The sequence below is a fragment of the Podarcis gaigeae genome (assembly GCF_964106915.1).
Source record: "Podarcis gaigeae genome assembly, chromosome: 3".
Classification (NCBI taxonomy): domain Eukaryota; kingdom Metazoa; phylum Chordata; class Lepidosauria; order Squamata; family Lacertidae; genus Podarcis; species Podarcis gaigeae.
The window spans coordinates 74500663-74515839 of record NC_139680.1 but is presented as its reverse complement, the minus strand read 5'-3'; the positions used below and the strand labels follow the sequence as shown (position 1 = coordinate 74515839).

Genomic DNA, 15177 nt, shown 5'->3' with positions numbered 1-15177 from the left:
GGATTTTATAGTGTTATTTGCAAACTGCAATATAAAATCATCTCAAGAACTCAAATACAGAAAAAGGTCAGGGCTTGTCTCAGATGCCTGTGCAAATGCATGTTATGTGAAGTACTTTGATCAATATGTATCCATGTTCAAAAGCAGATAACCATGGCTTCTAAATATGGTTTTATTTCCCCATTCCTTTCACATAGGCCAAAATGCTTCTAGATCATATCATTTTCCTATTACAGACAGTAGAAGGCACTGTACGTTTGTACAGTACATACATGTGAAAAACTATTAGACAGGCAGACACTGCTGTAGATGACAATCCCAACTAATGGGTTATAACAAAATTAACCCACAGCAAGTGTGTGGCACAGGCCCTGGAGAAGTGCTGTTCTGAGGGAATAATGTTTCCAATAAAGCTGAATAAGGTGCAAAAATATATGGAGATGGAAACTTTTATAGGTGCTGAGCTAGTCCTGGGTGCCCTTCATTATCTCCCCTACCATGTCTGTTCCCAACATGGAAATGAAATGGCATCTGTTTAATATAGAAAGAGGACTTTTAGATTTTCAATTTGCTTTGTTCATATGTACAGTTCTGAGAGGTCTACCTCGGATGAAGGAAGAAAATGGACTGAGTGAGGACATGAAGTAGCTGCATAGTTCTCAACTCTGAACATTTCCTGCCTTGGACACTAGGTGACAGTGAACTCATGTGATGACTTGACACCCATCTAAATCAGTGGTCAGCAAACTTTTCCAGCAGGGGGCCAATCCACTGTCCCTCAGAACTTGTGGGGGCCAAACTATATTTTTTGGGGGGGGATTAATGAATTCCTATGCCCCACAAATGACCCAGAGATGCATTTTAAATAAAAGGACACATTCTACTCATATAAAAACACGCTGATTCCCAGACCGTCTGTGGGCCGGATTTAGAAGGCGATTGGGCCAGATCCAGCCCCTGGGCTTTAGTTTGCCTACCCATGATCTAAATCGCCTTTCAGGTGAGACCAACAATTTGGTTCCCATAAGATTTTTTGAAACAAACAAGACAATTCCTATGAAAAAGAAGCAAACCATTACTGTAGTATCAGTAAGAATGGGGACAATATTTGGCATGAAAGCTGGACACAGAGCTCACTTATCAGCAGTTAAAAGAGAAGCATTGCAACATGGTAACCTGTAGCATTAAATCCATGAGAAATTATTGAAAAACTTCCCTGTTGTCACGTTACAGATGTATGTTACGAAATGCTCTAACAAGAATAAATAAATCTCTCATCTTGAAGAAGCTTTAAAATATTGTGTAGCTGATCAGAAAGGCAGCAGTTCCAAATACATTTACTTACAAGCTATTCTACAAAGCTGCAGTGGAATTCACTTTCAGTATTACGTAGAACTTTGTCAAAGGCTCTAACATTAGACTAAATGAAATATACTCAGAGTCAAGGAGGAGGAAACGGGAGGCGTACGCTTCCCAGTCTCCAGATGCTGGGTTGAACGGCGAGAAGCTCCTGTCAGTTGCCATTCTGAGTTCCTGAGCTGAAGCCTGGATACACGGTGCAAGGCAGCGGTGCGGCAGGTGGCGGTGCTGCGGTGCTACGTGTGGCAGTCAGCTCAGCGGGATCCCACCTTCGTCGCCAGTGAAATATACTCAGAGTCGCAAAGTGATTTCATGCTCTTTATTCAGCTCATAGTGGTGAGGAGGAATGAATGAATGTCCCCTCAAAGTATCTGCTTTATATACATTATTTACACAATAGGCTGCACATGATTGGCTAATTCCAGAATTCTACTGTAAGCCAATCAGGTTGTGGATTCACTTCTAGCTGGAGCATGATTGGGTGGTTCCTGCTAACCAATCATACTGCTGCATTGTTCTAGGACCAATCAGACTGCTGCATTCTGAATCCTATTGTTCTAGGACCAGTCAGACTGCTGCCTTTTGGAGCCTATTGTTCTAGGACCAATCAGACTGCTGCAGTTTGGATCCTATTCAACTCAGTACATAACACTAAAGCTTTGTTAAAAATGCTCCTTTTCAAAAGTTGAAATATGCAGCAATGCATTAAGTTCTAAACCAAGAAGTGAGTTAACTGACAGTTCAATTATGTTTCACCAGTGTGTGATGTATAGTTTTATGTAATGTGATAAAATTTGCAAAGTTAGAAAAAGGACTGTTTACTAGTATTTTAATAATAATGTTGTTGTTGTTTAGTCGTGTCCGACTCTTCGTGACCCCATGGACCAGAGGACGCCAGGCACTCCTGTCTATTTTAATAATAAATACAGTTAAAAGTCAAAGAAGTCAATTCCTATGCTTTTGTTTATTTTTTTGTAGTTTTTAGAATGCATAGTATTATTAATTTTGTTCTCTTTACTTTGACAATCTAAGGCTGCAACCTAATCCCATTTACCTGGGAATAAGCCCCATGGAATTAAATAAGGTTTACAACCGAGTAAATATAGTTTTCCTCATGAAAGTTTCCAATATTTAACACACACCTAAGCATAAACATGTTTGCTAAGTTATATTTCATGACATATTTCCAGTTTTGATTCAGTATAATAGATGGTGGGTAATAGTAAAGTGGCTATGACTGCAATCCCATGCACAGTAAACTGGTTTTATTTATTTATACAGTTTTATTCTGTGTGATTTAAACATATCTTTATAAACATATGAACAAATGAAGCTGCCTTATATGAAATGAGCCTACATTAAGATACTTTTGGGCCAAGTGAATACTCTTCCCACCCCGGACTTTTTTGGTGCCAGGTGAATGCTTCCCTGCCCTGGACTATTTTGAATGTTTTTTTTTATGGGGGTGGGGCACTTTGGAACAGATAATGTACACTGGGTTTTAAATGCGGCTTGTTCTGCTTTTTAAGCAAGTGACAGAATGATTTTTAGAGTGCAATCCTAAAGTGGAGGAGAGATTACAAAGGCAGTTTAAATTGTCATCCAATGTCCTGTTGGCATCAGGACAGAACTGAAGACAGAGGCTAATCAGTTACTAGCCTCAGGATTTAATTAAAAAAATATTATTCAATTGGGAAGAGTGAAAGTTTTAGATACACTCAAGAACATGTCTAAATCCTGTCAGGGCAAATATTCTAAAAAAAAAAAAACACCACCAACAACACTTGAACAGGTTAGGATGGAATTTCTGCCTTCCCCATTTTGCTGGGCTTTTGACCCCTATCAGTTCTAGCCAGGATGACCAATGGCTAGGGATGACAGGAATTTTAGTCCAACAACATATGGAAAGCCACAATTCCTCCATCTCTGTCATAGGTTTCTGTCTTCCAGCCCAACTAGTAGCAGCTTTTCTATGATTCCCCCTTCAGCTTCCTGTGCTACATCTTATGCTGTACCAGGGGGTTCTCCAACTCCCTGGAACAAATTTGGAGGATGCAAGGGTCAATAGTGGGAACAGGGAACTGGTGAAACTTTCCCTCTGCTCTGATCCACTTTGTTCAATGAATGGATCTCTGTTTCCAACCCCATAACTTTAAAAAAATTCAGAACTAAATGTCGTTTTAATTTCCAACAATGGAAAAATCTGTGTGCTGCCGTAACTTAAAAGCAATGAACATCCATATGATAGTCATCAATCAAAATACAAAGAATTTACAACTTGAAAACAGCTCAGTATTGGGTATCTTCAGAATATAGTTAGTAGTTCTGAATAAAAAGTTTAGCACAATCAAGTTTTAAAATATTTGAAACACGCTGAAAAAATATAACATTTATTGTACATAAACTGAAACATAATTTAAAATTCTTGGAAATGTGATACATTTCGATACTCTTTCATAATTTTAAAAAATATTTTTCTTTCAGGATTTCACATTTAATGCAAAACTTTCAGGAGCCTGGATAAAAGACTGTTTCTTCATTAGTTTGCTGAAAAGTCCATCTGGGTTTGCAAGCAGTGTTTCGTGCTTTCCACACTCAATAATTCTACCTTGGTCAAGAACTGCAACAGAATTAGCATTCTGAATGGTGGACAAACGATGAGCAATAATGAGGACAGTTCTCCCTTCCATGAGCCGATCTAGTGCTTCTTGGACAAGATATTCATTTTCAGCATCCAAAGCACTAATTCAGGAATAGATTGAAGGAAAAAGATGTGATATATTCCCCCACTACACTCTGAGAGCTATTACTTTAGTACAGACTAGTTGTCTAACCAGCTTGCTTTCATTTCATTTAAAAATCTGCCACAAATACACTTAAAATATTGTTATTTCACAAAGTCCACATTCTGTGGACAAAATAATATTCCATTATTTATTGGAAAAGATAATCTTAACCCATTTTGTCTTCAACACAAAGCACCTTTTGACAGATCAGTTCCTATTGAAATTTAATTAAATGTGTTCATTTTTAATCAAATTTATTTTTAATCAAGTTTCAAAATGCAAGGAGCACATCCGAATGGGTGCTTCCCAGTAGGAGAGAAGGAAGTGTCCCAGAAAGAAAGACAGCTCCTCTCATTGTACAAATGAGCACAGCTTATTTTGCGCTGATTTTTGTGATCTCCTGGCCTGGACTTGCTGAAGCATTCCACAGATGTGGTCAGAAACTGTTGGAAACATCAAGTCATAGTTCCTTCCAAACTGCTTTGAGGAAAAATACATGGCCTGCTCTGGCATAAGGTGAGTAGTATAGAAGTATTAAAAGGTCAGTAGTAGAGAAGAAATGATCACTTCTGGGGGGAAATGTTTTACTTACCTTGTTGCTTCATCAAGAAGAAGAATTTTTGGATTCTACAGAACAAAATGAACTTGGTTTTACTTTGACAGTTTTTTTAGTTGAAGGTTGCGTTAATGTACATACAATGGAAAAATAACTGGAACATTAGGGAGAATACCTCGGATCTCTCTTCCTCTATACAAGTGGAAAGCAACTATGAGGTCACCTTTATTAACAATGAACTTATCACTGGTTTCTGGTGGAATTGCTACATAAGCATAGATATGAAGCAGCTAAGTTTGCTACTCCAATTACATGAAGAATATATGGAAGAAGCAAACACATTCAGAAGAGCAGCATGCCAATGTCATTCTATGCAAAAATTTGAAATTCCTTGGAGAGCTGACATAAACAATACATATTTACGTATAAGGATGAACAGGAGTAAACATGGTAGCTTTTAATATGCACCACTAGATTATTAAGATTCCTCTAAAGCACAATTGCAAAAATGGCAATGTATTAGTACTCAGTACTAAAACAACAAAAATGTTTTATCACATACTAGAAAAAAAAGATTCTGCTATAAAAGTCCTTTTCTCAAACTTTTATTTTTATGTAGGGACTGGAGTTTGTATCTAACTAAATTAAGAGCTATTACCAACAAACAGAAAGGCATTTTACATTATTCTAAAGTAACCTGCAAGCTAACCCTCTTAAAGTGCTAAGCAAAGGTACTACACCTTTGACACCTTAATCAAAATTACTACCTTCCCAGAGCAAAAATGTTGCTCCTGGAAGAGCAATCTATTCCAGACAAACCTGTAGAACAGGTTTCAGATGGAAAAGTAGCACCGGACAATTTGACTCTATAGTGAGCATCATATAATTCCACAACTGTAACACATTTCCTATTCCTACTACCTCAGTTAAGAAAAGTCTATTTGACACATATGTTTTCGCTTGTTCTTCTTTCAAGATATGGATATGAGAAAAGCCAATTGGTTTCTGTCTTACCTTGAGAAGAGCTCGAGCAATTGCAATCCGTTGCTTCTGCCCACCTGTTAAAAAATGTAACATTAAAATATATGTTTTTTCTGTTTTTTTCGCTTTATGAAAATTCTTAGTTAAACGCAGGAGGATTAATTGCTCTCCACTAATTCTGCAAGAAGACCTACATTTTAAAGCTTTCCAGTGGAGTAGCTGTATGAGGGAGTTGCAGCAAAAACAACAGTCTTGTGACACCTTAGAGCAGGGGTCAGCAAACTTTTTTAGCAGGGGGTAGGTCCACTGTCCCTCAGACCTTGTGTGTGTGTTTGGGGGTCAGACTATTTTGAAGGGGGGGAATGAACGAATTCCTATGCCCCACAAATAACCCAGAGATGCATTTTAAATAAAAGCACACATTCTACTCATGTAAAAACACGCTGATTCCCGGACCATCCCCGGGCCGGATTTAGAAGGTGATTGGGCCAGATCCGGCTCTCGGGCCTTAGGTTGCCTACCCATGCCTTAGAGCAGTGGTGGCCAAACTTGGCCCTCCAGCTGTTTGGGGACTACAATTCCCATCATCCCTAACCACTGGTCCTGTTAGCTAGGGATGATGGGAGTTGTAGTTCCAAAACAGCTGGAGGGCCAAGTTTGGCCATCATTGCCTTAGAGATTAACAAATTTATAAAAGCCTAAGTTTTGGGGACTAGGGTTCACTTCATCATTTAATGTAAGTGAATCGTAGAATCACAGAGTTGGAAGGGACCCTGAGGATCATCTAGTCCAACCCCCTGCATTGCAGGAATATACAGCTGTCCTTTAAGGGGAGTGAACCTGCAACCTTGGCATTATCAGCACTATGCTCTAACCAGCTAAGCTATCCTGCTATAATAATAATTTATTTCTTTGTTTATAATATAGTGCTATTCTAAGTTGCAGGTTGGATAAAGGGAGATTTGTAAACAGTCAGGTCAGAGAGAAATAGAATGCGTAAAGTACAGACAGTGGCCTGGTTTGTCATGCTAAGCCAAATTATCAGTCAGTGCAAATGTGTAAGCGTGTGGACCCATGGAGAGGAGATCATGGCCTTTTTGCTCCTCCCTGGGATATTAACAAAATTAAAATTATATTTTAAAAGCACATATATTACACAATGCATTTTGAAAAGTTTGAAGTCATACCTGAAAGAAGAACACCTTTCTCCCCCACTAAAGTGTGGAATCCATTTGGAAAGTTTTGGATAAAACTAGCAGCATTTGCTATCTCAGCAACTCTCTCAATTTCTTCAGTAGTTACTGTAGAAGGGTCCTCTGCACCATAGGCAATGTTTTCAGCAATAGAGCATGAGAAAAGAACTGGTTCCTAACGTGTAAAATACAACATTATTATATGAGATTTTTTTTAATATCCGAAGTCTTAATATTTGCTACCAATTGCAGTGGTTAAACATTTTGTACAGCAGTGCATCTATTCCCTCTATAGGAATATAGAAGGACGTATTCCTATATTCCATAGGAATATAGAAGGAAGTGTTCTCAAACTTTTGTCCAGAGCTTAAAATGGAGCATTGCAACAAGAACCTACCTTTCACAAGGAGTGCAACAATTAAGATAAAATATACAAAGAATCACTGCTTCTCTTCTTACCTGACTTACTGTTCCGATTCTATTCCTGAACCAGAGTGGATTTAACTGACGAACATCAACACCATCGACAGTGATGCTTCCTTGAACAAGAGATGGTTGTTAGATAATATTCTAGGAACAGAGGGAGAAATAGGAGGCTCAGGAGAATGAGAAATAATAGCAGAGAGAATGCTTAAGTGCCACAGAAGTGAAGTGCCACAGAGATTACTGTATGCATGGTCTTCTTGGCAATTGTATCCTGACTGGAACTGTCTCTTCCTGTCACCTACTAAAATCACATTTATTTGCTTATGCTTTGGAAGTCTTGGATAAGGTTGCTCTGGATCTTAATAATTTGTAATAGTCTGAAGACCCAGGAGACCGCCACCTTGCTGAAGCAAAGCAAACTCTGTACATTGTATTCTGAATGCAAAACTGCATCCAACACAATTGCTGACCTAGTACACCCTCATTCTTACCTGAGATTGGATCATAAAGCCTTAGCAGGAGAGAGACAACAGTCGATTTGCCAGAGCCACTTGGGCCGACCAATGCCATCACAGAGCCCGATGGGATGCTAAGGGTAAAGTCCTGAAAAACCAATGCTTCTGGACGAGCTGGATATGCAAACTGGATATTTCTGAACTCCAGAGCACCTTTGAAAGCATCCTGGTTTAATACCATTCCCTCTAAAAAAAAATTTAAAAAATTGCAGCAATATAAACACATTTATGACAGAAGAGAAACCCAAAATTTGTCCAAGTAAGATGCAGCTATGTGCATTACATTCAGTCGCGCCATCAAAAAAATCAAAATAAGGGGCACAGGTGATTCTTCTTAGAGTTCTACAGATTTGCTCATTTTTAAATGTTATCTATAAGGCAACCTGGACCAGTCTGATCAGAGGAATTGGGCATGAGCCTTAGCTGTGTTCTTTCTGGGAATTAAGTACCTTAGCATTTGCACATTCTGAAAATCCCCAGTGGCTTATTCTGCTTATGGCCTAGCTGGACTAGGTAGTTATTCCCACTTTCTCCCAAGGGAATAGCAGCACCAATAGCAGCACCAAAGACAGAGAATGGGTCACACAACAGGAACAGAAGAGCTGTTCATTCTTCTCATATATTTGGAGGGATGAGAGACAATATACACATAAGGCATGGGTGGGGAAAATGCCTTCAAATTTTGTGTGTGGGTGGCTTTCCTTACTATAAACACAACATAGCTAAGGATTTCCTGTTTTTTTACCTTTTTGAAAAGGGTCTCACTGATCACAGTTGGCAAGACTTTTGCATGTTTTCCTATAGTATATCCTCTTCCCATCTGTGCCAGATCCCTATGGAAACACATTTCTATGGGGATGTGGCACAGGCAGGAAGAGAAAACATGGCTAGAAAATTTAGGGGTTTTGCAGGCTGCAGTCAGAAGCCAGTAAGGCTTTTTTTAAAAGTGTGAAACACAGAAGACAAACCACAGACACCTTGTCTTAGAGTAAGGAAAACTCACACATATTAATACATTTGCAGGAATTGCTCTTGCCTCTCTCTGAAAGCAACTGAAAACCCACCCTTTTTTAAGAGGTGGGGTTCAAATAGCTCTGAAAAAATGTGGAGGGAATTTCAGTCCCCCACTAAATGGAACAAACACACCAAGGGAAAAAGGAGCATACAGAGTCAGGCTAGAGGTAATCAGCAACATCCCTGGGCAAGTCACAGAATTATAGAGTTGCAAGAGACCCGCAGGTCATCTATATATATGCCTGAAATCCAGTCCTGATGGGAACTTCAGCTGTAAGATGGTGTTCCGGGTTAGAGAGCTCACACCACAGCTTAAACATTTATGAAACAGAGAACCTACCATTAAAAGGAAGTTGTGGCTTTCGATCCATAAGTTCCCACAGACGCCCTCCTGCACCTAATCCTTTCATAAGCTCAGAATAGAAAGAGCTTAAACCTAAACAAGAAAAAGTATTGTTATGTACAAACAGGAACATGTAGGACAGGTAGTTTGTCTTGAAATAGAGTGGCATAACCTCCATGCCTAAATCCTTATTCTAACTGCTTCATGGCTGCTCAGCCTGAAAAACAAGTTTTGCATGTTTGACAGAATAAACTCTGCCAACCTGCTTCTAAACAGGAGATTTTAAATAGCTAGCATGTACAGTACACTTAAATAAAATTGAAATCTTAAGACTAGGGTGTTTTTGGCAGAGAGCAGTCATTCTGCGAGGGCACTGCCTTTCCCTGTCTTTTGAATATGGTACACCAGCACTGGAAAACTATTTTTTCCTTTTAAGTAAAGTATACTTTAAAGAATACTTTAAAGGACTTTTCAAAAGAATCACCCTGCTGGATCAGGCCGAGCGTCCATCTAGCAGGACATGAGAGCAATTCTTGCTATTCCCCAACAGTTGGTGTTTCGTAACATACTCTGTCTGATCATGGAGGTTGCATATAGTTAATATGACTAGTAGTCCTTGACAGACACATTCTCCATGGATTTGTCTCAACTGGTGGCCATCACCATGTTTTGTGGCAGCAAAATTCCATAAATTACTTGTGTGTTATGGAAATAAGTGCTTTCCTTTGTCTTTCTTGAATTTCCTGCCAATAAGTTCCACTGGATAACCCCAAGTCCTGGTATGGTGAGGGATAAACACTATTCTTTACCCACTTCCTTAACACCATGAATGATTTTATAAACACTTATCATGTCTCTACTTCTAAACTGAAGCTTGCCTATAATATTTCTAACTTATTATTTTTAAGCATATATTTTATGATCCATACCTCCAATGCTTATGCCAACCCAGAAGGCATACATTAAGAAAGAAGACAGTTCACCAATTGTCATGTGGGCACTGCCCATCAGTAATCCTCCTTTGTACAGAACAGAGAGCACAATCAAATTCCCAGATAGCCCAGTCTGAAAAAGAAAAAGTAACGTATCTTCCAAGATAATCCAAACCTTCATAGCAGCATCTTCTAAAATTCTCTCATGTTTGAGAACATATATCTAAAATCTTAAAATAAAGTCATTTACTGTATTTTGGGGGGGGGGGGAGCATCTTCAGTACCCATATTGCCAAAATTAAAAAAAGTGAAGACATAAATTCTTTCATCACATTCTTCTAAGAGAATCAACTGGACACACAACATTCAGTACAGCATTCAGTACATGAAGTCTATTCCGTTTGGAGTGCATCTTTAGGACTGCAACTATTATCTTCAGTACTTCCAAACTTTTCAGAAGGTCTCCAAAGAAAGCCAAATAAATATTAACTTTGAGCCAAAGGAGCCCCTGCGCTCCCAGAAGGCACTTCCACTTATGCAAAGGATTCCCTGTTTCCCCCCGCTGCAGTGCTATGTCTATTCTTCTTGAGATTGTCTGGACTTGTTGCAGGAAGAGTTTGGTGATAAGGACCACAGATCAGTGGCAGAGCATTTACCTTGCACAGAGAAGGTCCAACATGTCTCCTGACAAGCCTCAAAAAAGCTCCTGCCTGAAATCCTGGAGAGCTGCTGCCAGTCAGTGCAGGAAGCACAGAGTTAGATGGACCAATTGTCTGACTCACAAGGCAACTACTTATGATCCAATCCATTGCCTGCTCTACCCACCCTGGGACTACGTCTTCTCTTATCAGATAGGAAAACATAACCCATGTAAATGTCTTCAACCAATTTTCTTAGGAAATACTGTATATCTGTAGTCCCTGTTTACATTACACGAACAAGGAAGCTCACGACAGGCAGAAAGGTAGTTTAAAGGGGAAATGCTGCCATATTCATGCAGCATATATCCTGAATTTCTACTGAATGAGCTCTGATATCCACTCCCTCCCCCCCCCCCCCCCGGTTCCTATTAAAATCAGGGTAGATTGGAAATTCTCTAGAGCAGCTAGTGGCAGAGGTCTCCAAAAAGTGCCTTGGTCACAGTTAATGCTAACAAGGAAAGCTTCTGTAAACAGAACAGAACAAAACAAAAAAGTGACACATGGGCTGAGGTGCGACTCCCAGCTACACGTGCAAATAATTTTCTGTATGGGTGTTGTGATACGCTATTTACAGATGGAAAATCTGAGAATGAAGGTGCCTATATCAAAGTAGGTAAAGGTAAAGGTACCCCTGCCCGTACGGGCCAGTCTTGCCAGACTCTGGGGTTGTGCGCCCATCTCACTCAAGAGGCCAGGGGCCAGCGCTGTCCGGAGACACTTCCGGGTCACGTGGCCAGCGTGACATCGCTGCTCTGGCGAGCCAGAGCCGCACACGGAAACGCCGTTTACCTTCCCGCTGGTAAGCGGTCCCTATTTATCTACTTGCACCTGGAGGTGCTTTCGAACTGCTAGGTTGGCAGGCGCTGGGACCGAGCAGCGGGAGCGCACCCCGCCGCAGGGATTCGAACCGCCGACCTTTCGATCGGCAAGTCCTAGGCGCTGAGGCTTTAACCCACAGCGCCACCTGCGTCCCATTATATCAAAGTAGCAGTGTAAATACTCAAGAGAAACCCAGAGACATTACAGAAACATTGTGGATTCCTCACCTTCTTCATATACTTACTGCTCCAAAGAATCCTGCTCGAGCTAACGCTTCCTTTTTGGCTAACTGTAACACATGGTCAACTTTGCTCCTGTATTTCTCCATTTCTTTCAATTCTTGCCCAAAAGCTCGAACTGTTCTCAAATTTCCAATCCGTTCTTCTGCTAACTGCAGTTAACATTTAAAATATATAGAGCATTTAAAATATATAATCCAGGAGGCTTGAATTTCATGTGCCCCCAACCAAAATAATAGTAAATGTGATCCCTCTAATTCCGTGGTTCCCAACATGAGCTACATGCCCCACAGGGCAGTAATGAGTTATTAACAGTGAATGGCCTTTTAGACTTCCTCCACATGAATAGAAATTCACTTTTTGAATAATAAGAATTATATGTCGGGGGGGGGTGTCCACCAGGATTTTAGAGATGCTTAGGTGGGGCATGGCCAAAAAAAGGTTGGGAACCATTGCTTTAATTGCTTTTAAGTACTAGACTAAGGTACTAGACATATGCCAGAAGCATTTAGCATGTGATACCATGGTTTAAAAAAGACATACCTGAACTTTTGCTCCTTTGTGTTCCTGTGTAAAAGGGAGCTGGAACATGATCTAAGGCTAAGCCCCAGTACCATATGGGGCTTGGGAAAAAGCACTGTAGCACAGGCCACAGAGGGCAGCTATACATTGGCCTAGTTCATATTAAGCTATAGTTTAAAATAGGTTAACAAGAACAAGTAGTGAGCTACTGCCCCCTGCTCAATAGTGTCTGCTTTGCTCCTCCCCTGCTTCTGGCTTTGCCATCCCACAAGGGAAGCAAACCAGAGGCTGGTTTTGCATTATGTGTGAACCAGCACTGATAAGTTTCTCCCCAAACAAGCCACAAGTATAGGTGTCAAATGAGCCAAGCAGGCACTACTGAGCAGTATTTACCAGCATGCTGCTTGTTTTTATTAAGCCATCCTTTATTTTCAACTATAGTTTAACATGGCATCTGAAACAGGCCAACAACACAAGCTCAGTGCAGATCCAGCCACACAAAATGTTGATGCAGGCCTTCATTTGCTTAACCTTGTTGTTAAGAGACAATACAGTGGTGCCTCGCAAGACGAATTCCGCGAGTCTCTTCGTCTAGCGGTTTTTTCGTCTTGCGAAGCACGGCCATTAGCGGATTAGCGCTATTAGCGGCTATTAGCAGCTTAGAAAAAGGGGGGGAGGGAAAAAACTCGCAAGAACTCGCAAGACGTTTTCGTCTTGCGAAGCAAGCCCATAGGGAAATTCGTGTTGCGAAGCACCTCAAAAACGGAAAACTCTTTCGTCTAGCGAGTTTTTCGTCTTGTGGGGCACCACGGTATACAGAAACCCTACCATGACACCCACAAAGAAAAGTTACATAGAAAACTGTTGTATACCATAATAAGAAAAAAGGACTTCACTCTCAGTTGAAAAGGGGAATAGAAAGCTTGCAACATCCCTGTTGCTTCATCTTCCACAATCCATGCCTGATGTTACCTCATTTTCCTTAACTGAACCTTTATCAGGAGACAGCTGAGAACGAGTGGGAAATGGCTGAATAATGGCAAAGTTCAGAGTGATATAACCTCAACACTGACTTTCAGTATTTTTATTTTAACATGTCGTAACTGACCTGTGTTGATTCTGCAAGGGAATCCTGTGTCATTCTAGTCAGTTTTCGTAAATATCTTCCGTAAATAACAGCCACAAAAGCCAGAGGTGGCACGACACTCAGAACAAATGTGGCAAGTTTGGGAGACACAAAAAACTAGAAGGAAAAGAAGTAACCTTGAATCAATATTTTAGTACAATTAAATAGACTGCTAGATCTATAAATTAAAGACATGTTAACACGATGAGATTTCCTTTTAACATTTTGCTCCCCCCATTTCACTGCACTCTACTACAGCAACAGATGAATTCTGTCCACTCCAAAAAGAAATATAGATTATTCACAAGCAAGATGGGGAACAACTGAAGGGAAATATTTCAATCCCTGCTGTTTAGGGATACATTTGGAGCCGTACTGAACTGTTATCACTCACTACAGGCAAATGACTCAAACCCCACCCAAGTTGCATGATCCATTTGCATCACAAGTCACAATAGAAGGTAGAATTACCTAACAAACAAACAAAAAATATCACCAGATATATTTAAAGGCATTCTTAGTACAGTGTATGTGTCCTGTATCAAACAAAACAGCTTCACAGGTGGACTCCTGATCTTTGCAACCTCATCCTAAACACACTGAGCCGGCAGAATACACACACAGAGAGAGACAGAGAAATAAACAGAGAGACAGAGAAAGAAACAAGAGGCACATACCATCATCCCAACTGCAACTGAAGCCTGAGCGCCAGCTCTTAGCCCATCAGAAAGGTTTTCGGTGACTGAACGACCCAAGAGTGCAGTGTCTGAAGATAAGCGATTAATCAGCTCTCCAGTTCTGGTTTTGTCAAAAAAAGCTACTTCTTGTTTCAAGAGAGAGGAAAACATTGTTGCTCTCAGCCGTTTCACAATTCTTTGTCCTAGGAGGGTCAAGAAGTATGACAATTTACTGAAAAGATTTCACATATAAAAAAACGAATTAGCAACTTCACTAATTGCAAGTCATTTTGCAGCAGATCTTGTATAATGAGGAGAAAATGTGCTTGGACGGATTCGTGTGCTTGTGTGTGTGCATATAGGGAGAAGGGAGGTTATGGGTTGTATTGTTTGCTATTGTTAAATATTTGGATCAAAAATTAATATTCAATTAGAAGATGAAGTAGTTTTTGCATAACTTAGGAAAAGAAGCTTATATTTAGGCAGGGAAAGGCAATTCATACTATTACAATGTTCTAAAGAAATTTAATTGTGCATTTCAGAGTACTGTACATTGTGAAAAGCAAAGGCAGTTCTACTGAAATCTCCAAAACCTATACTGTAGTTGGGTTGGGCAAAACCTTTATTGGCACCAACAGAAAGACCGTGGATCCATCAATGGCCCTGCTCTGCTTCCACCCTACAATGCCCTGTTTGGGGGCCTTACATTGGCTGCTTCCAAACTGCCAATCCTTTGGGCTGGCTTGGATGAACCCAGGGGAGAGAGACCTCTGACTGTTCCTAACCTCTTCCAGTGGAGGATAGCAGGTTTCCAGACTGGATGCTGTCCAACAGCTGTTTTCATACCCTGGAGCATATACATTTTCAGTTTGTATAATAGGAAAAGAACCCAGAGACCAAAGGGTGGGGAATCTGTGTCCCTCCAAATGTTTCTGGCTTACAACTCCCACCATCCCTAACGATTGGCTTTTAAATATGCAACTATTAT

The 15177-nt window shown here is 40.3% G+C and overlaps 1 protein-coding gene across 2 annotated transcripts in view; it reads right to left on the bottom strand.

Moving 5' to 3' along the window:
- Nucleotides 1–2304: 2304 nt before the first annotated feature.
- Nucleotides 2305–15177, bottom strand: part of ABCB10 (ATP binding cassette subfamily B member 10) — a 16095-nt gene continuing 3222 nt past the window's right edge. For both annotated transcript variants that reach the window (XM_083732370.1, XM_083732371.1), the window contains exons 3-13: nt 14190–14392; nt 13495–13629; nt 11870–12016; nt 10103–10238; nt 9171–9266; nt 7793–8002; nt 7335–7414; nt 6870–7050; nt 5716–5759; nt 4738–4772; nt 2305–4101 (exon numbers count right to left, since the gene is read on the bottom strand). In XM_083732370.1, coding sequence (XP_083588496.1) covers nt 3840–4101; nt 4738–4772; nt 5716–5759; nt 6870–7050; nt 7335–7414; nt 7793–8002; nt 9171–9266; nt 10103–10238; nt 11870–12016; nt 13495–13629; nt 14190–14392 — 1529 coding nt within the window. In that variant the 3' untranslated portion in view covers nt 2305–3839. The remainder of the gene's footprint in view (nt 4102–4737; nt 4773–5715; nt 5760–6869; nt 7051–7334; nt 7415–7792; nt 8003–9170; nt 9267–10102; nt 10239–11869; nt 12017–13494; nt 13630–14189; nt 14393–15177) is intronic.